This window comes from Calypte anna, chromosome 1 (assembly GCF_003957555.1).
Source record: "Calypte anna isolate BGI_N300 chromosome 1, bCalAnn1_v1.p, whole genome shotgun sequence".
In the NCBI taxonomy this organism is placed as follows: domain Eukaryota; kingdom Metazoa; phylum Chordata; class Aves; order Apodiformes; family Trochilidae; genus Calypte; species Calypte anna.
In genome coordinates this window covers 117,688,091-117,714,604 of record NC_044244.1, presented here as the reverse complement: position 1 = coordinate 117,714,604, position 26,514 = coordinate 117,688,091, and the positions used below count along the sequence as shown (strand labels likewise).

Sequence of the window (26,514 nt, the reverse complement as noted above, 5' to 3'; positions counted from 1 at the left end):
AAAGTAGACCAAGCTGTAAGTCATCACTTATCTTAAAGTAATAACTTGTTGGAACACAGAGGTTAGAAATTCTCAGTTTAGGGATTTTTGAACCCACAGATGACAAAGGGATTTATGAGATAAGTGAAGATAATAAAGAAAATCTGTGAGATTTTGCGTCCTTTTATTAGTTCACCCAAAGTAGCATAACTGTGGCGTTCAACCTCTCCGTCAAAGGTGAGAAAGTATGTTTTGGAATTACCACTCCTTTGTGATACTTAATCTGCCATATGTTTGTATATTGTAGTTCTTATATTTTAATTATTAATGCTGTGATTAATACTACACACACACATATATATGGAGCATTTTGTTTTAAAAAACTATTATACTTTCTTTTTTTTTTTCTTTCTTCGTGAACTGTATATTTTGTTGTCACTGGACTAATGCTTGGAGCTGACCAACAGGAAGAATTGATTTTATACTAAAACTAACTAGCATGAATGTGGCAATTTCTGCTGCGTGAAGTAGTAAACATCACTACACATAATAAAGTCTTTGATAGCAACATATAAACTAGTGACTGTGAAGTGACTTCTTAAGACAAAAGGGCAGCTGTAGCTCACAAATAATCTAATTGTTTCTCTTTTGAAGTCATAGAGATGCCAGAGTGATTTCAACAGTGCATGATTCATGATTTAGCCAATTTTTCATTTTAAAACCATCTGATTTTGCAATCAAAATCTTTCTGCCACCTCCAGTGATCTGTTAGCTAGGGGCAAAAAGGGGGACTGCTCATCATATGTAAACCAAGAACAAAGCCAAGAACAATTCTTAACCATCAGATCCTAACATAAAGGAAATCTTTTTAGTTCATATCTGATTGCTGCAGAAAAGCAGAGGAAAAGAAAAAAAGAATAAAACTAGGACAAGAAAAAAAGAATAATACTAGGACAAGAAAAAAAAATAATTTAAACACTGTAGTTAAAATTGCTACACAGATACATTCTTGCATCCATGCCTTTCTCTGTTTTCATGTTCATCTTTCTGGTGCTCCTCTGAGTCATGAGGCCATTGAATTTAGTGCAAGTGCAGGGGTGAAGAGTTTTTTCCAGTCAGTGTTTAGTACTGAGGAGGTGCCAGTTCTTTTGGAATCCCAGTGGAAAAGGCACCAATGCTCAAACTAGTTAACTGATTTATTGTATAAAAAAAAGTAGTAGAACTGGGGACAGTGATCTTAAATGCCTTCTGATGCTGGAAACCCCATTTGCTACAACACTGGATTGGCCCCTTATTGATGATAACTCTCTTTATCTCTATAAAACTTATCCTTAATAGTACTTTGTATAATTGCAGGACACTAAAGAAAAGCAAAATATATTAGACAATAGCCATCTTGTCCTTAGAATAACTGTCATTACTGCTAAACAGATGAAAACAAAGCTCAAACAGAATCTTGATACCTTGCAAAATCAGTAGAAATCTTGTGACCTTTTACTAAAAATGGCAACACTTTGGTATTTACCAGTTTTGTAACCTTCAACCAACCTGCTAGTATTCAGTGAGATGACTGACTTAGTAGATGGAGTATATTGGATTTATGTGGCAAGTTTTGAGCATGAAGGGGCTTCTGTGAGAAGCTGACAGAAGCTTCTGCCATGTCTGACAGAGCCAATGCCATCCACCTCCAAGACTTACCTGCTCCTGGAGAAGGCCAAGCCTATAAACAGTGGTGATGATCTATTATGACATATTTAAGAAGAGGAAAAAAATGCTGTGCAACAGTGACCGCAGCCCAAGAGAGGAGTGAGAATATGTGAGAGCAAAACTCTGCAGACACCAAGGAGGAAGAGCAGTGAAGAAGGAGGAAGAGCAGGCAGTCCATGTGAAGGTGATGGTGAGGCAGGCTGACACCTTGCATCCCACAGAAATCCATAGTGGAACAGATATCCTCCTGCAAGCTGTGGAGGGACCTGTGGTGGTGCAGGCTTCTGGCAGTACCTGTTGTCTAGTTACAGGACCCCATGCACATTGGAGCAGGTTTTCTGGCAGGACTTATGACCTCGTGGGGGACCCACACTGGATCAGTCTGTTCCTGAAATACTGCACCCTATGGAAGGGACCCGCACTGGAGAAGCTTTGAAGAACTCCTCATGAGTGCTACTCATGAGTAGCACTCAAATTGGAGAAGTTTTTGGAGGACATTCATTCCTGTTACATGAAGCTCAGGCTGAAGAAGGGATGGAAGTATGAGGAGTCTATCCAGGGTCAATCCCATCACAAGGGGAGAGAAGTGGATGTTGTTTACCTTGCCCTCAGAAAGTTTTTCAACATTTCCATAACATCTTCATAGAGAAGATGACCAAACAAGGACTATATTAGTGTGCTGAATGGAAAACTGGCTTAACTACTGTATTCAAGAGTTATTCAGTTGGAGACCAATCATTAGTGATGGAATGCAGAGGTCAGTAGTGGGGCCCATACTGCTCAACATCTTCGTAAGTGACCTGTGTGATGGCTGAGACTAACCTAGCAAGTTTACAGAAGACAAAACTGTCATGAGTGAGTGTTACACCAGGTGCTTGTATTGCTATGCATGGGGACCTCAGCAGCCTGGAGTAGTGGGTCAAGAGGAGCCTTATTCAGTTCTGCAGAGAGCAATGCCAAGTCCTGCCCTTGGTGATTAATAACCCCAGGTACCAGCATAGACCAGGGCCAACCAGCTTAAAATCATCTCTACAGGGAAGAATTATGACACCCTGGTGGACACCAAGGTGGACAGATAGCAGTGTGCCCTTGAAGCAAAGAAGGCCAACAGTGTCCCAGACTGTATGAGCTAGAGAGTTTCCAGGAAATTGGGGTAGGTGATGCTGTCTCTCTACTCAGCCCTAGTGAGATACAACTGAAGTTCTGGGTCCAGTGCTGAATTCCCCAGTATGAAAGACATATGCAATAAGTCCAGTGAAGGGCCATGAAGAATATGAGGGACTGGAGCACCTGTCATATGAGAAGAGTCTGAGACAACTGGGATTGCTCAGCCTGGAGAGAGAAGGCTCACTGGAATCTAGTCCATCTACTTCTAACTGATGGTAGAAGTAGAGGCAACAGTGAGAGCATCATCTCAGTGGTGCCCAGTAACAGAAGAGGAGCCAATGGGTGCAAGCTATAGCAGGAAATACTTCAACATAAAAACATTTCTTTACTGTAAGGCTCTCCATCCTTAGGTATATTCAAAATTCAACTGCACCTGACTTGGAACAGCCTGCTCTTACTGTCCCTGCTCTGAGAAGGGGGGTTAGACTAGGTGTCCAGAGGTGTCCTCCAGCCTCATCTGTGATTTTGTAATTTACTGATCTCCATAGCTACAGGGATAACTTAATCCCTATGCTGCTTCTCCACTGATGGTTACCAGTTAGAAAACAGAGAAATTCCCATTTCAGCACGCGTTTTTTCCACTCTGTTCATGTCTGGCCTGCTTTCAGATTACTGTCATTGTTTGCAACTATTTGTAATTCAGTAGTTTAGGCAACTGTCAGGCAGTGCACTTCAGAATAACTGATTATTTTATGTGGTTTTATTACATTTTGTTTTCACATTTGTTTGCTTTATTTGTATTTACACATTTTAAGGAGGAATTCAAGCCCACCTAATAAATATATCCTACTTTTTTTAAGTTAAATGCTATTTTATACTTTGTGAGCAGGTGGCATTGATGCAATTGTAAAATTGTAAAAATTAAAAAAAAATGTGTATAGCAGCTTTAATCTTTGAGAGAATATCACACATTTGTAGTACTCCTTTTCATCAATACAAGAACTGCATCAAAATTATAAAAAGCATTTTAGAAGTGCTTAACTGATCTAGATGTCAAAGTGAAGATCCAGTAGAATATTGTAAAGACCTTCAAGGAACTTTAAAATTATACTAATGCTGAAATCCCATTTCTGATTTTCACAGTGGATAACAAGAAACTGCTCATAAGACTTTACTCACTGGTATCTTTAGATTTTGAATTCCTGTGAGCAGATTATCCTTGTAAAGTAAGATAAAGTAAGGTAGGTTCAAGGTCTGTGAAAGTGTGATTTTTTTGCTTTCACCATTCTACATTTACTCTTCCAATTTTTGTATTTACTATGATTATTATTAATAATAGTATTAATATTCAGTACTATAATTAGAAAATAACATTCTGAGTCTCTGATTTTATTACGTTGATCTATGGATGGGTGAAAGATAAACTTTTCCTGCAGCTCAAAGGGGGAAGGTACTGGGCCTGTCCTCAGAAACTTAGAGAATTTATAGCAGTCACATTTGTTGTGTTGCAGTTTTTATGCCACTGAGAGTTTTGTTAGGTGTTTTTTAAACTTTTTAAATTCAACTTTTCTATTCTTTCCAAAACCAAACCACAAAATCAATTATTTTTGCAAGTTTCATGACTGTGTCATCTGGAAAGTTTGGTGAGCTGAAAAAAACAGACATACTTTTAAAGTAGTGTCTCTTGCCTTAGTTTGAGATGCATCTGTTCAGGTAACTCTTGTTTAGCTATGATAGCTTGGCTGTTGTCCAGCCATTTAATTAGCACTTGCTTACCTAATCTCTTATAGCAGGTAATATTGTCACTCAATTCAAGGACTCTGAAAATCCCATATCCAACAAAGCAGGCTTAATAATGAAAATCATTATGTTTTTACATTGTATTTGTCTTGGCAAGAACACCTACTAGAACACATACATTTTTCACTAGCTAGAAAGCATGCAGTTCAGAGCTGCAATCCCTGAGTTGGTCATTCTTCAGAAAAACATAATTGAGAAGGAATTAAAATTGAATGAACAATGGAGGGGGAGTTACAGAGAAGGACAAAGTGTACAACAGAGCATTGTTTTCCTAGATGGATGTGCATTTGTTTATCCCTCGTTGAAACCAATCTGCTGTAATATATTTGTGTGGATTTTGAAATGTTTTTGAGCTGTGGAACACTGAAGGTTGACTTCAGCCCTTGGGTTGGTTCAGTTGCCTGTTTTCTTCATACAGACTAGCTAGCTTGAAACATGCTTGACAGCTGCTGATAGCAGATTTTTTTTTTTGAGACTCTTACTCACAAAAGGGAGTCATTTTGTGTTTTGCTAGAAGGAGAGGAAATACACTCAACCAATGGTTCTCACCTTAGTTTTGTCTATCCCCTTCCAACATTCTCCTTGGCAGGCATATGGAGAAAGTATATTGTTAATAACACAAAACTAAAAAGCTGAGATATGATTTCCTTCCACTAGGAAACTGGGCCTTATTCTATCCTTTTAGCAAAAAAAAGTATAAGTTCATTTGTGATCATGGGTATGTGCTCTGCTCGCAGATTGGATATTAGGAAAAATTTCTTCACTGAAAGAGTGGTGAAGCTTTGGAATTGTTTCCCCAGGGAGGTGGTGGCATCACCATCCCTAGGGCTATTCAATAAAAAGGTGCATGTGGTGCTTCAGGTGATTTAGTGGTTACAATGGTGTAGGACTGATGGTTGGACTTGATTTTGAAGGTCCTTTCCAACCATGGTGGTGATGATTCTATGGATCTACACAAGTGCTGGTGCTCTGCCTTAGACATTGTAGTGTTTATAGTCTGTGGCTACTCAACACAATGTCCCTTTGCATTTTCCCACCCTTGTTTCAGGACCCATCAGAATTCATAATCTCATATAATTAGGTAAATTGGCAATGAGCTTGGTTTTAATTACTCTGTCGTGCTGTTGCAATTTGTTGTTTTTCACCAGGTTGTGTGCAGGCAGATGATTTGTCCCTGCAGCAGAGGTGCACAGGAGGCCAGGGGCAGGTGCTGGGGTTACCAGCCCAAGATGAGGTCTCTCCTCCCAGGAATCAGTTCTCAGGGTCTCCATCTGCATACACAGGCAGTTTAGTCACCACCTAATTTTAAGTGTTTAATTTATACATTCCAGATTGCTCCCTCATGCATCTTTCTCTATTGAATAGATAGAAAAACAAGTTCAGTGTTACTTTTCTGTATGTGTTATAATATACAAGTTAGGTCATTCTTAAAAATTATCTCTTGGTAAAATAAATATATTGCTTATGACATTATTTTCTCTCGATTACACGTTCATTCTGATTGCTGTATTGAGATCCACTGCTTCATGGTGTGTACTTTTGTAATAGATCTAAAATGTCAATAATATATCATAATGACCAAACAGAGAATGCAAACTGTTCTCTTGGAGTGATCTCAAATTCTGTCGGGTAGCATAACCATTTTTCAGTTATGAATCTATAGTTGTGAATCTGTTTAGTAAGAAACACAGGGGAAAATTTAACAAAAGGAAGACAATATTTTTTTTCTGTGGACTGTAGGATAAAATTGAATTGTTTTAATCAAATTGAAACCCTTAAAGGAAGTCACTGAATATAGCCTGGTGTGACCATTTTGAGGACTGAAAGGTTATTGATAAATATTTCTTTAAGTATTTATTAAAATTACTAAGGTCATCTATCATCTGATACAGGCAAACTTGTATCAGTAGCTGAAGCAGTTATTTTCAGTGCTTTTGTTTTGTAATTTTTTCTTTAAAGTATGTTTGTTCCAAGATTTTTTTATGTAGTTTCAAAAGGCAAAACATTGTTTGTTAATATAATTTTATGCTACAAATATGCTTCTTGGTGCTACTAGTAATATCCCAGCTTTTCATAGGAGGCGGGATGTACTACACATGTGCTAGAAGTGATCAAGACATTTTGTCAATTTTTTTTTTCCCCACTGCATTTCAGATAAGCATAAGAAATGACCATAAGGTGGTTGTAGTGCTATAAAAATAGCTAGTCACAAATAAGAGAAAACAAATAAGGCACCCTTGCACAAAGAAGTACAAATTTAAATTCACTAGGTAAAAGTAAGGCATAAATTAAATTTGGGCTATGAGTTAGAAGATGGTTTCTAAGCATGAATGGTAGGAGATTATTAAGTGATCTCCAACAGGATTGTAAAAAAAAAAAAAAAAGTATTTAAGTGGTTTTGAGATAAGAATTGATATTAGAACCCCTATTTCCTCCATTGTTTTAGCTTGTAGACAACAATCAGAAGATCTAGCCAGATCCTGCAAATAAAAACAGTGGGTTATTTTACTAAGAAAAGGAAAACCTGGGAATTTTTTTTCTTCTCTCAAAGTCTGTACTTAGTAGACACACTTTACAATAAATGTAGACTTTGCAATGTCTAGGACTAGTTTTACTCTCTGATAGAACTTGGTGGATTCCATTTTTATTTCTGTATACTGCCTTTCATTTATTGTTCAACTAGATATTGCATATTTTCATGTGAAGGGTTATTTTCATTAACCTCTAGTATCTCTACATATTCATTTTGGTGAAATGGATCTTATTATGGCAATAGTTGTCTAATAAAAGAAAAATACATTTATATGCAGATTGAATTAAAAGCTAAGAAGCTGTTGGCAAGTCAAGAAAAAGATCACAATATCAATTTATGAAATTTTCTGTTTCTTATTTATTTTTGAATGACTTTTCATTACCACATATTTACTGTGCAACTTTTTTAATTCCAACATTTTAGACTTTAATTTTGTTGTCTTTTATCTGAGGTGGTTTTACTATTAGATTATGTAGTCACTTACTCAATAGGGCCCAGTTCATGAAGGAATTAGTAATTCTACATGTTAGAGTGCCTTGATGGGACCAGCTATTCAAGTGGGTCTTTTAAACATGCTTTTCACAATAGATTTTCAGGATATTTCAATCTGGAAACAAAATGTCTGGCACATAAGGCTGTTAGTTGTAAACAGATTTTTTCTATCTCCTTGTCAAGGTATTTATTAGTATTCTAATAGATTTGCTTGTATTTTAATTTTTTGTATACGTTAATATGAACAGAGAAGTCAAAGATGAAGGGAAAAACTTATGCATTAAATAATTTTCTTGTCAAGTTGAAAGTTTCCGATGCACTTGGAAAACAAAGCACAGAAATGCATTCTCTTTCTAAAAGCTTTTTGCCAAGCCCCAGTCTTTCATGAGTCCACTGGCACTTACTAATTTGCCCTTTTCTCACTGTTTTGCCACACTTGGCTGCAGTGGGATTTTCTCTTTTTTAAACAAATACATCTTTTAATCCATACAATACATTATCAGCTAGCTGGGCTGTAATTTTCTCTTCTGCTGATCCCTTCCATCAACATGGAAAAAAAAAAAAAGCACTATGTAAGACAGCAGAGGAGACATATACCTGGCATCTCTGTTACAATTTAGATGCAAAATCTGAAGGTATTTTTTCCCACTAAGCAGAAACCCAAACCCAGATATGACAGTCCTGTTGTTATCAGTTTGCTGAGTGGGAAGGAAGAAGACATTTCCTTAGAGGCTGATGGTTTCTTGTGCAGGCCATATGCACTTAGTTGAGTGGCTCCTGACTTAGGGTTGAGTCAGGAAACTTCTTTATTGAGGAAGATCTCAAGGAAAGGAAAAAAAAAATTACTAGATAAGGCAATTTCAGAGGCTATTAATACAATTTTGTGAAGGGGGATTCATTTAAAAATCTGTATTTGCTATGAAAAACAATTTCTGACCAGTTTGGCACAAACAAAGGAGAAAAAATTCAAAAATTCAAGTCTAGTAAAAGCTTTATTTCAAGAGCTAATATCTTATATTAAATTCTATGTTGTTCTATGGTATTATGAACACAAAATTTAACAGCTTCAAAAAGTAAAATGAATTTTTTTTGAGTTTAATGTTTAATAGTGTCCCCTTGCTTTCTTTTCCAAGTTTCTTTCTAAAAAGATTTTTTTTAAGATTGACCCAATTTTGCAGGCAACCTGTTTTCTCTGAATTGCACAGATAATTCTTCTTAAGCTTCTGCAGTTATCTTGTTTTCAAAAAGCTGAAGATACAAGCGAGTCATTGAGATAGGCTGAGATGATGAAAAGTTGGAAAGAGAAAAGAAGCTCTTAGGTTGCCTTTTCCATTCTTTGTGGAGGTTATAATGCACAAGTGGAATACAATGTGTTTTGAAATATGACCTGTCTAAAATGTGGCTATTTACATACAAATAGAATGTTAAGCTTGAACTGCATGATTATTTTGATTTTGAGAAGAAAAATAGCAGGCATCTTGAAGATGAAAGTGAAATACAGAGTGGATCAATGGATCAGTTTAGTATTATATTTTTCTCTTTTAGAAAAAAAAAAAAGTTCTGCAGATACCATGTTAACTCTGTAAAAGAGATTCAACCCTTGAGTTGTAAAAAGGAGAAATTTTAATCCTGCTTTCTGTAGATGTGGCCTTAACTACAGAGCTTCTAATAACATTTTTACTATAATAAAAAGTCATGTTGTCTAGAGTTCATGTATAATCATGTAAGGTGTTTCAAATTAATTATGAAACATGGATTTTGAATTTGATCATTCAATGCCTACAGGTGAAAATATCTTTTTCTTTTTTTGCCTGTCACCATTTACAGAATCACTTCTCAGGAAAGACAAAACTCAGGAGAATGATGGCTATGAGAATCTTGCAATTAATGCTTAAATGCCTCATCCCATTTATTTGCTTTATTAAATGTGTGAAATAATACACCATGTGCCATGCAGTGAGGTTTAATCCCATCAAATTTCACACATACTACACAGTGGATTTGATATAGAGGGTTTTTTTCTTATTTATTTTGTTGGTTTTTTTCATTGCCTACATTTCTTGGTTGACTTAGTGATTTGCAATTGCCTTTTCAGGAGGCACATTATCTTACCTTATATCTTTATTTTGTTTTCTGATTGTAGCTCTGGGTATCATAACATGAATTTATTAAAATAAAAGCAATCCTTTAGAAAAATATTGGCTTTAATTTTAAATGATGATGGAAAGAAAAAAGATTCATATCAAAATCTTCCATAATTGGGGTAATTCATATTAATCAAATCTTGTCTCTCAAGCTATAATCTTTATATTCATGCTGGTGGAATATTTTGTTAAGCCACAAAGACATTTGTTAAGGCACTGGTTAAGCCACAGACAATATAAAGCCTTTTCCTCAGGTGTGCTTATTGCCATTAAAGATCAAACCTTAGAGAACTGGAGTAATTAAACTGCTGATGACCCATGTAACAGCTAAGTTTACCTACAGAATGCAAAACATCAGTGTGGAAAACATTGCTTAGCTGGAGACAATTTTACTCTCAAAGACAAGTTCTCCTTTGTATTAAGAAGCCTGTGTCGAGGAGAAGCTTGATCAATATTATTTCTTAAGCTGGTTGCAAACCCAAGTATACAATTAGACTTGAGTGACAAATGGGAGACACATGCAACTTTTCCTGCTGTTTGGCTAATATGCTGAAAAATACCATGTGAACAGTCATCCTGAGCTACTGGACTGACATTAATTTATTACTATAAAATGGAACAATGAATGGCACTAGCTATAAAACGCTGGGGGAGGTGTGTGAAAAAATGAATGAGAGGTTAATGTAATTTCTGTGACTGCTTTCAGAGGCTGAGCTGATCTTTGAAAGGAAGGCAGGAATTATACATTACTTGGAGATGCCTGCACTGACAGTTCTGAGCATTGCAGCTCTCTGCTCTTCAGACTGGAAACTGTGCAGTCTCATTAGCACAGAGCTGCTCCCCACCCCAAGTACAAAACTTCAAATATTGTGCACTCTGCTGTGTTAATATTGGGCTGTTTCTTGACCAGTCAACTCAGGTGAGCCTAAAAGGTAATCTCACCTTGCCTTATAAATCTGTCATCAGTGCTGTTAGTTGTTTTTTTTTTTAACTCAGAATAGATTACATAGGAGAAGGAAGTAAAAAAAAAAAACAAACCCAAAAAAACAACCAACCCCCCCCCCAAAAAAAAAAAAAAAAAGAAAACCAAAACTAAAAAGAGCCCTATCAAAAAACCCCAAACAAACAAAAACCAACAAAACAAACCCAAATCCTACATATATATCTGCATATTTACATATATTGTTTTATTCCCTGCCTCCTTAGAGAGTCCTGGAAGATTATCACTCTCCTTCTGAATCTTCATTTCAGAGAGTTAACCTGGTATCTAAACAACCACTGAAGAAATGAAAACATCCCAATTATTCTTATTGAATAGCACAGAAATTGCAGGAAGTCCAGAAAGGTTAAGACCTTGATTATCAAAAAGGATCTTGTATTCAGCTGAAATTTCCTCCCCATATTTTAATTCCTAGAAACTCAGAAATGAATGTTGCAAATTTAGTCTCTTCTATATCTTCTTACATCTTTCTACCAGAAATTGCAGTCCTCTCCAGAAGGAAAATCTCATAGAGCTTAACATATGTTAGAGCAGTCGAACACATTCATGCATAAACTTAGTCTTGGAACATTTTTTAAATAAGTATATATTATTTATCTCGGAAAAAGGAGATTTGAGGAGACAATATGAACTCTTCCAGAAATTGTCCGTATTTGTTGTTGAATTTATATGAAGAAAAGGCTTGAAAACAAAACATGACAAAAGAAAGAGCACTGGTGTTCATAAATATGTGAAAGTTATTAACTATGTTGTTTCTTCATATGTCTTCTTCTCTGCCTCTCAGGTTTATCAAGTTATGTTTTTTCTGAAAGGTTTAATGTACTCTTTTTTTTCTACTTAATTCCCCTAGTTTGGTTCCCTTTAGTTTGGGGAAGAAAAAAATAGAGAAGCAGTTCCCTTTTCCTGACAGAAAAAGTCCTAAATCCTTTTTCCTCTTAGTCTGGATGTATAAACACAAATTCATCTTTGTCTGTACAGATGATGGCATCTATGCCTATTTGACTAATTCAGTCACATATCCTCTCTTATGACGTAAATCTCAACTGTTTTCAAAGTCCACATATTGCCTTCCTATAGTATCAGCATCAGGCTAGGAAACCAGTGACCCTCAAATTGCACAGCTCATGTTTGCACTCATATTTAGTCTCATCATTATTCCTTATACTTTGCTGCTGAATTCATCATTAATAATTAAATTGTGTATTTAGGTGTGCATATATGTACAGAGAGGGACAGTGAAGATAGAAGGTGAATTTGTTACTAAATTGAACGATCCCTGAGGAAATTTTAAATAATCACAGATCAAAATCTATTTCAGGTCTGTGACCTTATCTTGAAGAATATACTAGCGTTTTCTTTACCTCCGTGCATTTGAGGTAGTAAAAAGGCTGCTCTGAGATCAAACAGTGAAGCATCACTCAATAAAAGTTACTCTCAATGGAATATTTGGCTTATAAGGTGCTCTTACAATTTCTAATTTCATTGAATTCCTTTATAAAAATGTTCATTCCTTCAGTAACTGGAAAGCAGTTTGTAGGCCAGTTTCTATAATTTAAATTCTAGACATTTCTATTGAATTTTTTTACACTAGTGGATTTTTGAACAAATGCAGAATAATTGTAGCTCATTTTTTCCTGTAACTCAAGTAGGAACATATGCTATACTCTTAACTAAAATATAGAGTAAGAATTTTTTTTTAATCCAGTGCAGTCATGTAGAGTGCTTACTCTGGATTAATGAAATATCTTCATCATTCAGACAGGCATGTCAGTACTTGGCTTAACAGAAAGCATATTTTAGTATATCTAGTTTTGTTTGGTTTTTATTTTATAGGAAAAAATAAACTTTCTTTTAAGGAAAAATCTTTCCTTAAACTTTCCTTTTAAGGAAAGGAAAATCCTACATGATGCCATAATCCCTATTCCTGTTGGCTTTATGTGCCAGGCTTCTTTGGACCACAGAATCATAGAATCATAGAACTGGCTGGGTTGGAAGGAACCTCTGAGATCATCAAGTCCAACACTTGATCCACTACCATCGCAGTTACCAGACCCTGGCACTGAGTGCCACATCCAGTCTCTTTTTAAATATCTCCAGGGACGGAGAATCCACTACTTCCCTGGGCAGCCCATTCCAATGTCTGATCACCCTCTCCATAAAAAAATTCTTTCTAATATCTAACCTCAACTTCCCCTGGCACAACTTAAGACCATGCCCTCTTGTCTTGCCGAGAGTTGCCTGGGAAAAGAGACCAACCCCCACCTGGCTACACCCTCCTTTCAGGGAGTTGTAGAGAGTGATGAGGTCTCCCCTGAGCCTCCTCTTCTCCAGGCTGAACACCCCCAGCTCCCTCAGCCTCTCCTCATAGGATCTGTGCTCGAGTCCCTTCACCAGCCTAGCTGTTTAACAAGGCAACCAGGTGCCACTAATTGCCAGGGAGTGAGCATGAGTTTATGTCAAGCCCACCTGTGCCCAATTAGGGTGGGCCCCCACTGCGCATGAGCAGGATTAGGGGGCCAATAAAAGGTGAGGCTCAAACTCCCAGGCTCATCTCACTCCTGAGCTAGCCAGCAGAGAGATCAGTTGCTCTCAGAGCAACAGCACCGATCCAAGCTAGTCAACCCTGTGGCTATAGGCTCCGAGCACTGTTCGTGAGTCTCTGCAGGAACACCTGGTTGGACCTTGAAGCGCTGTACCCTAAAAGAGGTTTGTCTTGCTACATAGTTGGCCCTCCTTTGGATCCACTCCAGGACCTCAATCTCCTTCCTGAACTGAGGGGCCCAGAACTGGACACAGGACTTGAGGTGTGGCCTCACCGGTGCTGAGTACAGGGGCAGAATCACTTCCTTGCACCTGCTGGCCACACTGGTCCTGATACAGGCCAGGATGCCATTGGCCTTCTTGGCCACCTGGGCACACTGCTGGATAATACATCCCATGTAGATCCATCTGATGGCTAAGAAAGCATAGACTAACGTCTTACAGAAAATAGTTCCTGGTCACCTAAGGAATCTGTCTAACCTGTGGAAAAGAATGAACCTTGAGATTGAATTTATTCAAAGCAAAGGGGTATTCTGAAAATCACAGTTTTCATTTTTCCTCTGGTTGTAAGTTCTGCTATGGTTAATGGCTACTGCTTTCCTAACAAATACTGTCTCTTCCCCCGACCAAATTGTTGCATCAGGAAAGCAAACCCTTCTTAATGATCACCCTCTTGATGATTAGCAGCAAATACAGGAGCGTAATGTGTTCCAATTAAATATCATACAAATGCCTCAGTTGCATATGTTTAAACACTCAGGAAAAAGTCTGAAGTAGGAGAACATCACGGAGCAGAATGCATTACTTTCTGCCTTGAGAAGTGTCAAGTGGCACTTTGCCTGTCTGGCATGCAAACATATTTAAGAGACAGTGCAAGATTTTTTAAATTATTATTATTATTTTTCTTCCTGTAATATAGATTTCTTTTATGCTCAGTGGAATTTACAAGGCTTAAGTTTTCAATGATTGTCTGCTAAATTACATAGCTTTAGAGTGAAGAGCAGTAGAAATACATCTTTTGAAGCTGTTTTGAACCAATCCGTGGAATTTCGTTTTGATGTAAATTGAAACAAATCTTGAAGTAAATAAACAAAAAATTGCATTATTTGTTTATCTTACAAGTTGTGATTTGGGTGTCCAAAGTCCAAATCCTTTCTCTTATACAACTTTGGTGTTATATATTCAAAATCTAGTAGCATAATTTACCTTTCATAAGTTATCAAGAGGTTTTATGGCTGCAAGGATTTTGTATGTGATAAGCACTGCTGCTAGGGTAAATCTGAATCATCTGACCTGATCAGGAGTCCCAGTGGCACTGTAGGAAAAAGCTGTTCCTCACTCAAGTAAATGTTCTGTGTCCTTTCATTAAATTAGAGTGAAAATTCATTTCATAATGCATAAAAAATTTCTCTTCCAATTTCAGATGTGAATGATTTTCTGAATGAAGTATTCAATTCCAAAAATATTTGTAGTCAATTGAATGAGGATTCAAAAATATATTTGAATATAGGAATGGATGTTGCTTGGTTTATCTGAAAACTCTTAAATTTGTTTCAGATGTATGCTGGGATAGAGCATAAGGAGGGAAAGGGAAATGCTCTTATATTTGATTTAGCCTTTGAAATTCAATGCATCTAGACACATCCATAAAGGTACCTGAGGAAGCTTTTTATCTGAGTCTTGTGGGATTTGGATTCCTAACTCAATTAAATCTATTTTATTTCTTTAGTATTGCTTCAACCAAAACATTCATGGTAAGCTTTAAAGCAAGCTTTGGTTAAAGAAGCAAAGTTTTCTTCTCAAACTCAAACAGTAAAGATTTTCATTTTCTTTGCCTAATGAGATTAAAGTACTGAACTACTGTATTACTCTGGTGACCTCTTTCTCTTTGGTAAGCTGTCTCAAGTGTGTCAAACATGTGGCATATGAGAACAGAGGAAATGTCAAACTAGGGAGCAAAGATTTACAAAATTTAATATCTTTTATAAGCTTTAGCTTCTAGACTTAATATGGACAAAAAAAGAGGAAGGAAAATGCCAGATACTATAATAATATGGGTTCTTCTAAAACAGAAAATAGGTGCACAAACAGATTTATAATGACTTTTTGTAATCCATGGAGTGAAGATTTACTGTAGTTAATATTTTCTCTTTAAAGTTCAGCTAATATTGTTGTTCCTTGCTAAGTCTTTCATTGTTTTGTATTGCCTTTAAACTACCATGTTTTGTACCTAATAGCATCTGCAGGAAAAGAGCATAGATCATAAAAACGTCTTCAATTAAAAATTAATCTCTATTTCATAAGCAAATATATTCCTTCTATAGCATTTTGATGATAAATTATTCCAGGGTTGCGTACATATGGAAGATTTCCTTGTAGTCTTGAATACATTTTCCTTTTTTAATTTCTTTAATTTTTGGGGTTTTTTTTTCCTCCAGTCAGCTATATTCCACTTTTGATGGTCATTTTTGTTATAAAGGGGATATACTTAAATTTAAAAAAATCCAAATTCAGAATGCTGAAGTTTCATATTTTAGTTAGCTTGTGTTTTCTAATTTTTATGGTGCTGGGTGCTGGTAGCCACCCTCAGATTAATAGCAATACTTTAGTTTTCTATCACGTCAATCACACAGACAGTTTCAAAGGACTCTTGGGATTAAAAATAAATGTAAATGAGAAGGGAAAAAATTCCCTTTCTTAATCTTGGATTCTTGTGTACATATACACAAAGTACTTCATCAAAAATCTAACAATATCTGTTATCACAGAAATCTCAGAAAGGGGTTGGAAGGGACCTTGAAAGATCATCTAGTCCAGCCCCCCTGCATGGGCAGGGACACCTGATCAGGTTGCTCAAGGCCCCATCCAACCCTGACCTTTAACACTGCCAGGAAGAGAGCAGCCACAACTTCCTTGGGCAACCTGTGCCAGTGTCTCACCACTCTCAGAAAATAATTTCTTCCTAAATGTCCCCTCTTCAAGTTTTAAACCATTTCCCCTTGCCCTTCCCCAGCTTTCTTGTAGGCTCCCCTCAGATGTTGGAAAGCTGCTATAAGGTCACCTCACAGCCTCCTCTTCTCCAGCCTAAACAACCTTAACCTCTTTAAGTGTCTGAGCTGAAAATGAATAATTGAAAAAAGATAGCAGTCAAAAGGTTAGGTATTTATGTACTGTCTGGGATGGAATTATTTTTATTCATAGCAGACCTTATGCTGCCCTGCTTTCGATTTGTGAGTACAACAGCGTTGATAACAAACTAATGTTTTGACTATTACTAGTTAGCACTTGAACCACATCTGGTCTTCTCTTTTCCTCTTTTTTTCTCCAATTTTTAGGGGCTAACTTATTTAATAGATAATGGTATCCAAAATAATTTTCCTGTCTCCCTCAAATTTTCTTCAGCATCTTCTTTTTCCCTTACTGACATTTCTCCATACCAACCATCACACACTTCGAGAGTGAGAATGACATATGTAAGTTTAGCCTACAGTATAATCCTTACACTAATTTTTAAGAGAATGAAAAATGGGATTTCAAAATTAAAGTGTTAACTACAACAGAAGTGCAGCATGATAATGTGCAAAACTCCAGTAGCAGTACTGGTGCAAAATAAAATTTAATCATGTATAAAATAACTTAAAGTGGTTATTTGAAAATGTTCATACTAATGATAAATGCTTTTTTTTTTAATCTTTTTTTTTAACCCATTTTATACTAAGCACAATATCTAAGTGGTCTATGAGTAGAACTGACCATGTTCTCTTTCTCATCTCCATATTGTGACTCATTTCTAAGCTCTGCTTCTTCATGCCTCTTGGAGTGAATTTTTATAGAAAATAAAAGGATATACAAACCAAAAATAGACAGTCTTTGCATTTCTTCATAATGAGAACACACATGAGAATACCATGTGTTAAGTTGCATAGAGCTAATTGGCTCAGGCACTGTAACGAGTGTGCTCTAAAGTATAAAATCTTGATTTCTTTTTTCTTTATTTCTTTTTACTTCTTTATTGCTAGTTAGTCAAAGCAAAAGCAAAAAGCAAAAAAAAAACCCTATAAAAATATAACAAAAATAGATTGATAGTTCATTTTTTTTCATTATGATAGTAAAATACTGTGTGAAAATTGTTTAAAGGAAAGTAATCCTTACAATCCTTACAGTTGCTAAACTTTTGAAATTTTTTAAATGTACACCCAGTTAAGGGAAGCCCATTTTCTTTACAAATTATGGCCCATATTTACCCATAAATCTTAGCTGTGGTGCTACAATATCCTTTGTTCACTTTCTCTACCCATCCTATTTACTCTCCCAACATAGTACCATCTTATTTCTGCATACACTAATGCCCTCAGCAAGTTTACAGCTTTAGGAACAAGACCCAGTGCTTGGTCCCTTAGGTGCTCACAGAATCATAGAATATCAGGGCTTGGAAGGGACCACAGAAGATCATCAAGTCCAACACCCCTGCCAGAGCAAGGCCAAAACTAGAGCAGGTCACTCAGAAATGCAACCAGATGGGTCTTACTCATTGTCAGTTCTGAAATTTCAAAACTGTTGAATTATTCAAGAATTTTCCAATTTATAAAATGAAATAAAAGATGTTTGACTGCTTTATGATGAGAATATAGTAAAAACATAAGTCGAGAGATATTTTTTTTTCCCTACCATTTTTTGTGACCGTGTAAATGTAGGTGTCCGTAGCAGCCATAACTAAGAAGGGAGACACTATTTTCTTTAGTCAATATCTGATTCATACACAAAGAAAACAAGGAAAATCCATTCGAAATAGAAGTGGACCACTGATAGAATAAAAAACTGATTAGAAATCCTCAATCTATTTAATATTACCATGCCTAGATGAACATGAAGCTTTTACTCTTCTATGTGCCTGTTTATGAAGGCAGTAGCACAAGTGTTCAACAAGACAATATGTACCATTTTTAAGGTGCCAATATCAATAGAGAAATTTGAAGATTTCTGTGAATGTAAAAAAGCAGCATAATACAATTAGTCTTTGGTTTTTTCAAAATGTTTTTTTTTTGTGCTTCATTTGGAAATCAGGATTTTAATTTGTTTTTCGATACATCCAAGTTTCCCTAGACTGAAAAATGAACATATACTCTATACTGCATAGAAGTGCCAGTTACACTGCATGCGTTCTATCATCTGTCTGAGTGTTCACAGTAATCTCATTTTTAAGGACATGATAGTCTATTTTTCTTTCCATTATTTCCATTATTTGCTTTTAAGCCTCTGTTTATATTCCACAGTTGCAGTGCAACAGGAGCATTTCAAGCACAGATAGACAGTTATCTCCTGAAATATTACTGTTATCACAAAGTATCACAGAAGGGTCTCATGATGAGAATGATGAACTTCTATTACATCTGTCAAAATTGCATTAGCACCTTCATAATGATGAAGTCACATTGGCTGAGCAAGTAGTGTGAGTTATTTTCTAGAAGATTTTTAAGGTATTAAAGCTTACAGCTGTAATAAAGTTATCACAGCTCCAAGAGTGACAGTGCTGGCAGAGTTTAACTGGTATGATATTTCTGGAAGCAAGACAAACACTGTCATGTTCGTTTCACTGAAAGACCATGCTGAACAGAGAGCAAATGTTTTCTTAAGATTGTCACTGAGTGTAACTGTAATACATCATAGAATGTACATCACAGAATGGCTGAAGGTGGAAGGGACCTTTGGAGGTCATCTGTTCCAAACTCCTGCACAAGCAGGGACACCTAGGGCTGCTTTTTGATGAAAAGTCTATCTGGCTTTTGATTGTGTCCAAGGATGGAGACTCAACAACATCACTGATACACTGTTGTCAGGGCTCCATCACTCTCACAGTGAAAAACATTTTCCTGATGTTCTGAGAGAACTTCCTGTGTTTCAGTTTGTGACCACTGCCTCTTGTCCTGTCTCTGTGCACCACTGAAAATAACCTGACTCAGTCCCCTGTGCTCTTCTTTCAGATATATATAAAGATTTGTAAGATCCAATCTGAGCCTTTACTTCTCCAGGCTAAAGAGCCTCAGTTCTCATCCTGTACTCATAGAAGAGATGCCCCAGTCTCTTGACAATCTTCAGGACCCTCTGTTGGACACTCTCCAATCTGTTCATGTCTCGTATTGAGGATCTTAGGGCTGGTGCCCTACTCCACATGTGGTCTCTCCGGTGCTTAGTAGACTTTGACTAATGCAGCTCATCATACCATTGGTCTTTTTTTCCACAATGGTACATTGCTGGTTCTTATTGAACTCGATGTCCACCAGGAGAGTAGATCCTTTTCTGTCAAGCTGCTCTCCAGCTTGTTGTGCAGAATATCGTGGTGCATTGGCTTGTTCCTTCATAGATGCAGGAATTTGCACTTCCCCTTGTTGAATATCATGAGGTTCCTGTCAGCTCATTTCTCCAGATTGTTGAGGTCCTTATGGATGATAGCACAACCCTCTGGTTTACTGGCAACCATGACAGTTTTGTGTCATCAGCAAACTTGCTTGAGTTACATTCCATTCCATAATCCAGATCATTACTGAAGATGTTAAACAGAACTGGATCCACTATTGAGTTCTGGAGTACCCCACTAATTAAAACATAAATTAAAAATCTATAATGTTATGAGCATGCCACTAGTCATATTTACTTGAGTTAATGTTCCCTTAAGCTGTCTGATTGATGTGCTTAATGCCAACAAATGACAAAACAGTTTGGTAGATAGGTACACTAAAATGTAATGTTGGTTAAACTTTGTGATATGAAGTCCTGGTGTGAAACTTAGTCAGATCTATGCATTTAGGAGGTATTGATTTGTATTTCTTTTTTCAAAGAAATGTAATCCAATTTATATACCTGAAATAACTGTTTCACAGAGCAATAATGTAAATACAATGCCTACATATTCAAACTATCATTAATGCTCTCCCTAAAACTCAGGACCTGAACTCTGATAATGTTAAATTTTTTAAAGTTTGCTGATGTTCTCTCTGTTTTTGCATGGTAGTATTGTATATCTTCTATCATGTTCATCTAGGCCTGCTCAACTAAACTTTGATTAGCACTTTTTAATGGGAAATAGAATGATGAAATGAAGTCAAGGATACCTTGGAATCCCAGGGATACCAAGGATACCATTTGACACAAAAGCTTGAAACAGACTGTGTTAATACACAATATGGTCTTATGGATTCACGAAACTTAAGGAACAGAGAACTATTAGAATTAAATATCCTGAGAGAGAAAACATGGTAAAAAGATTAATATTCTAAACTAAAGAGTTTAGACAATTTATTAGACAATGAAAGGCAAGATTACCATTTGATAATCAAGTATGATGAAGAAGCTATTGCCTGGTAACTTACATAATGGAAATAACACTGCTTAGATGTGCATGTTAATCCATTTTTGGCATAGGGATTTAGAACCAGAGTGAAGTAGAATCATATCAGAGAGAATGCCCTTTCAGAAATATTAAAAATGAAATTATCAAAGATGTAAATGAATTCTGAAATGCATGGAAGGTAGTTTCTTATGTCCTATGGGGGAGCTAATAGTGTAGCCTTATCTCCTTTCACTTCTTCAAGAGTACATATCTATCTTCTTAAGGCCTGGTAAAGATTGTTGAGAAAGCTACAGGCTGTTGAGATGAAAACTTGGAACAGGGTCATTTTATTGTCCCTTCCTGGTCTTGAAAGGAAAACATAGGAGGACACAATCCAAAGATATACAAAATATTTAACTGTGTTGATTTTATTCATATTGAAAATTGATTCTGATTTTGTAGAGACTTTTTTTTCCATCTTTTTGTGGTGTGTGGAGATGTTTGTGTCCTTGTTTTGTATTATTTTGTATAATTTTGCATTATTGTGTATAATAAGTACTGCTGTATTATCCAGATATTATTCTTAATCGCTAACTCACACTCTATTCTTGCAAAAACAGAGATGAAAACATTATCCATATTTAGCATTAACACTGTTCTTTCTTGCACTGTAGAATGAATTCACCCTTAAAGTCAATATTCAACCAACTCTTGGATGAGAGGCATTTGAAACTAGCTGTGTGAAAGCTGATTGTCTAAGCTAGCTAGCTGCCCAAGTTCATTTAAAATGAAAAGTGGAAAATCCAAATACCAAATATTTATATGAGTCATAGATAATAATTTTAAGATTAAATATGTTCTTCTTTGGATGTACTGATTGCTTTCTACTGACTGGAGTGGGGGCCTGACTGGGGGAGCTGAGGATGGAGATAGAGTTTTTAAGTGAATGAGCCTAATAATGAATTTCCATGGTTTAAGCCCATAAGCTTTTGTTAAGGAAGCCATTGTATCCATATACCTTTTGTTGGTTTTGTATTCTTAGGTAAAAAAGGCAGGAAGGGGGGCAGTTGTTTTTTGGGGTATTTTTTTGAAGATGAAACAAATCTCATACTTCCTTCTGAGGAACAGTTACTGTGGGCCAGTACTGGTACTGGTCAACACTATTCAACAGTTCATGATTATAAAAATTATTCTAAATCTACTACCAATTAGGACAGAAAAAAACCAACTAAACAGAATAATTCAAATGTATTAATTTAAATATAGTTCTAGAAAGTCCAGAATTACAAGAAATATCTCCTTATTTTGTTTTTGAATAGTCCATTGGAAACACTGACAGTAATTTTCCATCACTGTCTTTTTGCACTTTCATTCTTTTTTTGCTCTTATTAATAAAAAGTCTCTCCTCCTTCTTCAAATTTAACTTGCAGTGTCACACTTCTTGGTTGGACTGCAGTTCCTTGTTCTGATGTTTTCTGAAACTAATGCCTTCTTTCATGTACATGGCTACTCTGAAGGGATTTGATTAAATCAGCTCACAGACTGTGATAACTTGTGCACATACCTAATGGCCTCTGTTTTGTATTAATTTCACTCCAGTATTTTATAACTGGTCATAGTGGAGTTCCACAAAAGCAAAAAGAGCAATTGCTCCATTATCTCAGAAATTATTAACATTTAAAACAAAATCTCTTAACAGGTGTGTTCTGCATAGACAAGTACATGATGTCAATGGTGTGAAAACACAGTTAATTTTTCAGGGATCAAAACCAGACCTTTTCTCAAATACAGAGCTTTCTCACAATGATTGTTGCTGTGTGAATTGTGCTTTCTGAAGCCTTTGATAATCTTGCAATTTTTTCTTCTCTTTTAGCTGATGGATGCACTGACTGGTCTGTGGACTACAAGAAATATCAAGTGCTAGTGGGAGAACCTGTTCGTATAAAATGTGCACTCTTTTATGGATATATTAGAGCTAATTACTCCCTAGCACAGAGTGCTGGACTTAGTTTAATGTGGTATAAAAGCTCTGGACCCGGAGATTTTGAAGAACCTATAGCTTTTGATGGAACCAGAATGAGCAAAGAAGAAGACTCCATTTGGTTCCGTCCAACAGTGGTACAAGACAGCGGGCTTTATGCATGTGTTATAAGGTACTGTATTTAATTATACTGTATTTTAATTAATCAGAGATGAAAAATGACTAATGAGTCTTTTGTGCTGAAGAAGTATGTTTTCTGACGGTGTTCCCTTTTCTTCTTCTCCACCTGGTACTCCCTTCCTTGAAGTGTTTCATCTTAAGTGGTAACTACTCTAAATTTGCATAAATTATAGAAAAAAAAATGCATGAGATGGTTGAGACTGGATATATAAGTCATGGGTTCCTGCTTCTAATTCTGGGTTAGCTGTTACAATCACTGTCCTAGAGTAAAAAGGCTCTTTTGCACAGTCAGATTTATTTTTAAAAAGTTTTTATGTAATGGCAGAATTTAATTAACTTCTGTAAAAAAATATTATTTGATGTAAAGTAGTTGCATTAAGGAAATCAGAAGCCTAAATTTCATCATTTTTGCAGACATCCTCTAGAATCACATCTATCTTAACCTGATAATGGACATATTTGCAATTTTAAAGCTATTTAGCTTGATGCATCACGCTTTATAACCAAAACTTGGATTAGATTCTCCTTCCTGCTTTACAAAGTAGGTGTTCACCTTCTTTATGAATATTTGTAATGATTTGCACTGAGATATTTTTTACTATCCCTTTACAGTCAAAATTTTCTCACAGCCTTATACTGCATGATGTGATTTTGCAAATTCGAATTTGGACACAAAAAAAGAAGAGTCACTACTAATTGTTCAAAGTTACGAAATAGTTGATAATGGCATTTAGTTGAGCAGATATGAAGCAGTGTTCTCAGCAAATTTATAAAAAGGGTGTTGCTAATCATTCAACAGAGAGTCATAAGGAAAGAGTAAAGCAACTGAGTAGCTAAACAAGGAGCACACAGCAAAGCTTTCTGATGTTGCAAGGAAAATAAGATAATTACTTTGCCAGAACCTGGAGAAGTTTAGTTTCTACCACTTTATGCCTTTTTTTTTTTTTTACAAAGATTTGTTCTTTGAGCTCTTTACAAAACATGTGAGATGTTTTTTATCATGCCATTTGTTCAGTAGCATTTTCAACTTAGTTCTTCTGATGATTGTTTTCTTTAAAAGAAGTGTTGTTTCAATGCTGCACGTTATGCTACATAAGAAGAATATTTAGTTATGTTGAGATTTTTTTAAATTACGTGTGTAACAGTAGTCATTAAAATGGCAATTTTTTTTCAATTATTTAATGGTGCTAATTTAAATACCATAATTAATCCTCTTTGTTTGGATAAAGAAAAATTTAATATATTATATTGCACTTTCCAGGAAGTATAGATAAATGCTGAATTTAGATAAACAGTGATACTTTAAAAATGTGTTATACTTTAAAATATGTTTACAATGTTAACCTGTATTCATGCTTGTTCTAAATGCATTTATTTTTAAACTTGAGGTCAGTAAGGGCATATTCTAATCTCCTTGAAACTACAGTCTGCTTTCTTAGCATGTACTTAATTTCCATCTGTCAGTGCTTATACATTGTAGATTGGCAGCAGATTTTAAAAAAATAAAGTGCTAACTAGTTTGTGATCCTGAATACTCTTATGAACTGTGACGAAGCCTTGAGGACACCCACTAGAATGAGCAAGTATCAATTAAACAGATGTTACTAAGAAGTTCTATGTTTCTTGTTACATCAGTGTTACAGCTTTAGATTTATTGGATGGAACCCTTCAAATGTATGGCCAAATGGAGACACAATCCTCATTTCAGTATCAGAGGTATATACCCCTTTATGAGTGCTTTGTCCATACAGTCAAAGGTTACTTTCAAAGTTTTGAATGTCCATTTAGAATGAAATTTAAAACTTAGTGTTTGCTGCTCCAAATATAAAGTGTTAGATATCTTAATCTGAAATATATACTATTAATGACTTAGAAATATAATGGTTCTCTTTTCCCTTCCTTCAGATTCTTATACTATGAAGTCATTAGCTGACAAAAAGGATGAACTGAAACCATCTGGCAATATTATGTACTCTCTGTGTTCCAAAGTTTTTGCTACAGAATTATCTATAGAGTAGAAAAATGCCCACACCTAAAAGCTATCTACTGTTTTTTACTGCCCTCCAGTCTCATCACTAAAATCCCATCCCAGCCTCACTATTACTTTATGCTTGGATACTGATAGAATATACCAAAGAAACTGTAGAAGAATTCATAACAAGAGCTGTAATTTCTTTCAAGGAGCAAAGTGCTGGGATGGGATTTAGTATTTTTTTTCTTGTAGATTTGAAGTTTTTGTTTATTTTAATGACAAAAGGTCTTAATGATGTTTCAGAATGATGCTATAAGCTATTTCAATTCTGAAAGCCCAGTTGAGAAGCTCAGATAAGAGCTTGAAATTACCTTTTAGAAAACATATTCAGTGTGATGTTTGAGGTAACTTGACTAGGAGAGCAGGGAGAAGAGATGTACCTGTGAGGTCATGAGGGCAGGCAATAAAGGGCAAATGGGCAAAAGTATAAGCATGCTTTGAGTTAATGACTCTTTCTAATTTTTATTTCAGTCTTAAAGGTGTGGAACAGTCCAGTAATTACTATTTGCTTTCTTCACAGTTCTGTGCCTTTACTACCTCTGGCAACAGTAAGGATGAGAAATATATCTAATGCATGGGGCAGTTATAGAGAAACATGGTGGAACAGTCTGCATTGCACTAAGTGAACAATGTTGAAAGGATAGTTAGTGGACCAAACTGATTTATACAGTGACTACATTACAATTGAAATGTGGGGTTTCACTGGGTAGAAACATTCTCATTATCAGTGACATTAAGCTAGTGATAGTAATGAAGGCTTGCTCTTTTTCCTTCAGTAACAAAGAAACAATCTTCATCCTTATTCAATAGTGTTCAAAATACTCTCATCTTTCATTTCTTATTTCTACTTTTCTTTCTGTGGGAAGCTGCCTGCCATAAAGAAACTGAGAAAATCAAGACTTAACCTTATTATCAAGGCACTGCTGCACACCCACAGCTGGAGATGAGGATATAGACAGCTAGAAATAGCTTTCAGATTTCTACAGTCAATAGCAGGACTATGAGCTGATAGAAAATGTATGGGCTTATACCCCACTTTCAAGGAAGAAAGTAATTTAGTCAGTTTCAGGTGCAGTACTGTACCATTCTGCTGCATTTTCCATTTTTAGGAAGCATAAGATATAAAGTATTAAGTCTTTAAGTGGATGCCACATCACATGATTGCTTGTTGTGTATGGGAAGCAAATGTAACCAGATAAACTTCACAGAGTTGATGTATATATCCAACTCAAGCTGGTGTAAGAGTAAGTACTAAGTAGCAAAAAACCTCATATATTTTTGCCAGACTAACATTTTCTTAATTTTTCAGTCTTTTCCATTCCTGTCTGGGAACTTCTTTTTACAGTATCTCAATGATGGCCTAACCTAACATCATTTCAAGGGGGTATGAGAGGGAAACTGGACTGGGATTTATGCTAAGTTACAACAATGGGTTGTATTGCAAAAGAAGAAATAGGCTGTTATGAAGTAGAAAAGGGGAGGAAAGGAAAGGAAGGAAAAGAAGGAAAGGAAGGAAAGGAATGAAGTGAAGGACGGAAGGGAGGAAGGGAGGAAGGGAGGAAGGGAGGGAGGGAGGGAGGAAGAGAGGGAGGGAGGAAGGGAGGAAGGGAGGAAGGGAGGAAGGGAGGAAGGGAGGAAGGGAGGAAGGGAGGAAGGGAGGAAGGGAGGAAGGAAGGAAGGAAGGAAGGAAG

The 26,514-nt window shown here is 36.1% G+C and overlaps 1 protein-coding gene across 1 annotated transcript in view; it reads left to right on the top strand.

The window, feature by feature from the left end:
- Positions 1–26,514, top strand: part of IL1RAPL1 (interleukin 1 receptor accessory protein like 1) — a 574,062-nt gene that overhangs the window by 250,735 nt on the left and 296,813 nt on the right. Inside the window, exon 2 of the mRNA XM_030459987.1 lies at positions 22,504–22,783. Coding sequence (XP_030315847.1) covers positions 22,504–22,783 — 280 coding nt within the window. The remainder of the gene's footprint in view (positions 1–22,503; positions 22,784–26,514) is intronic.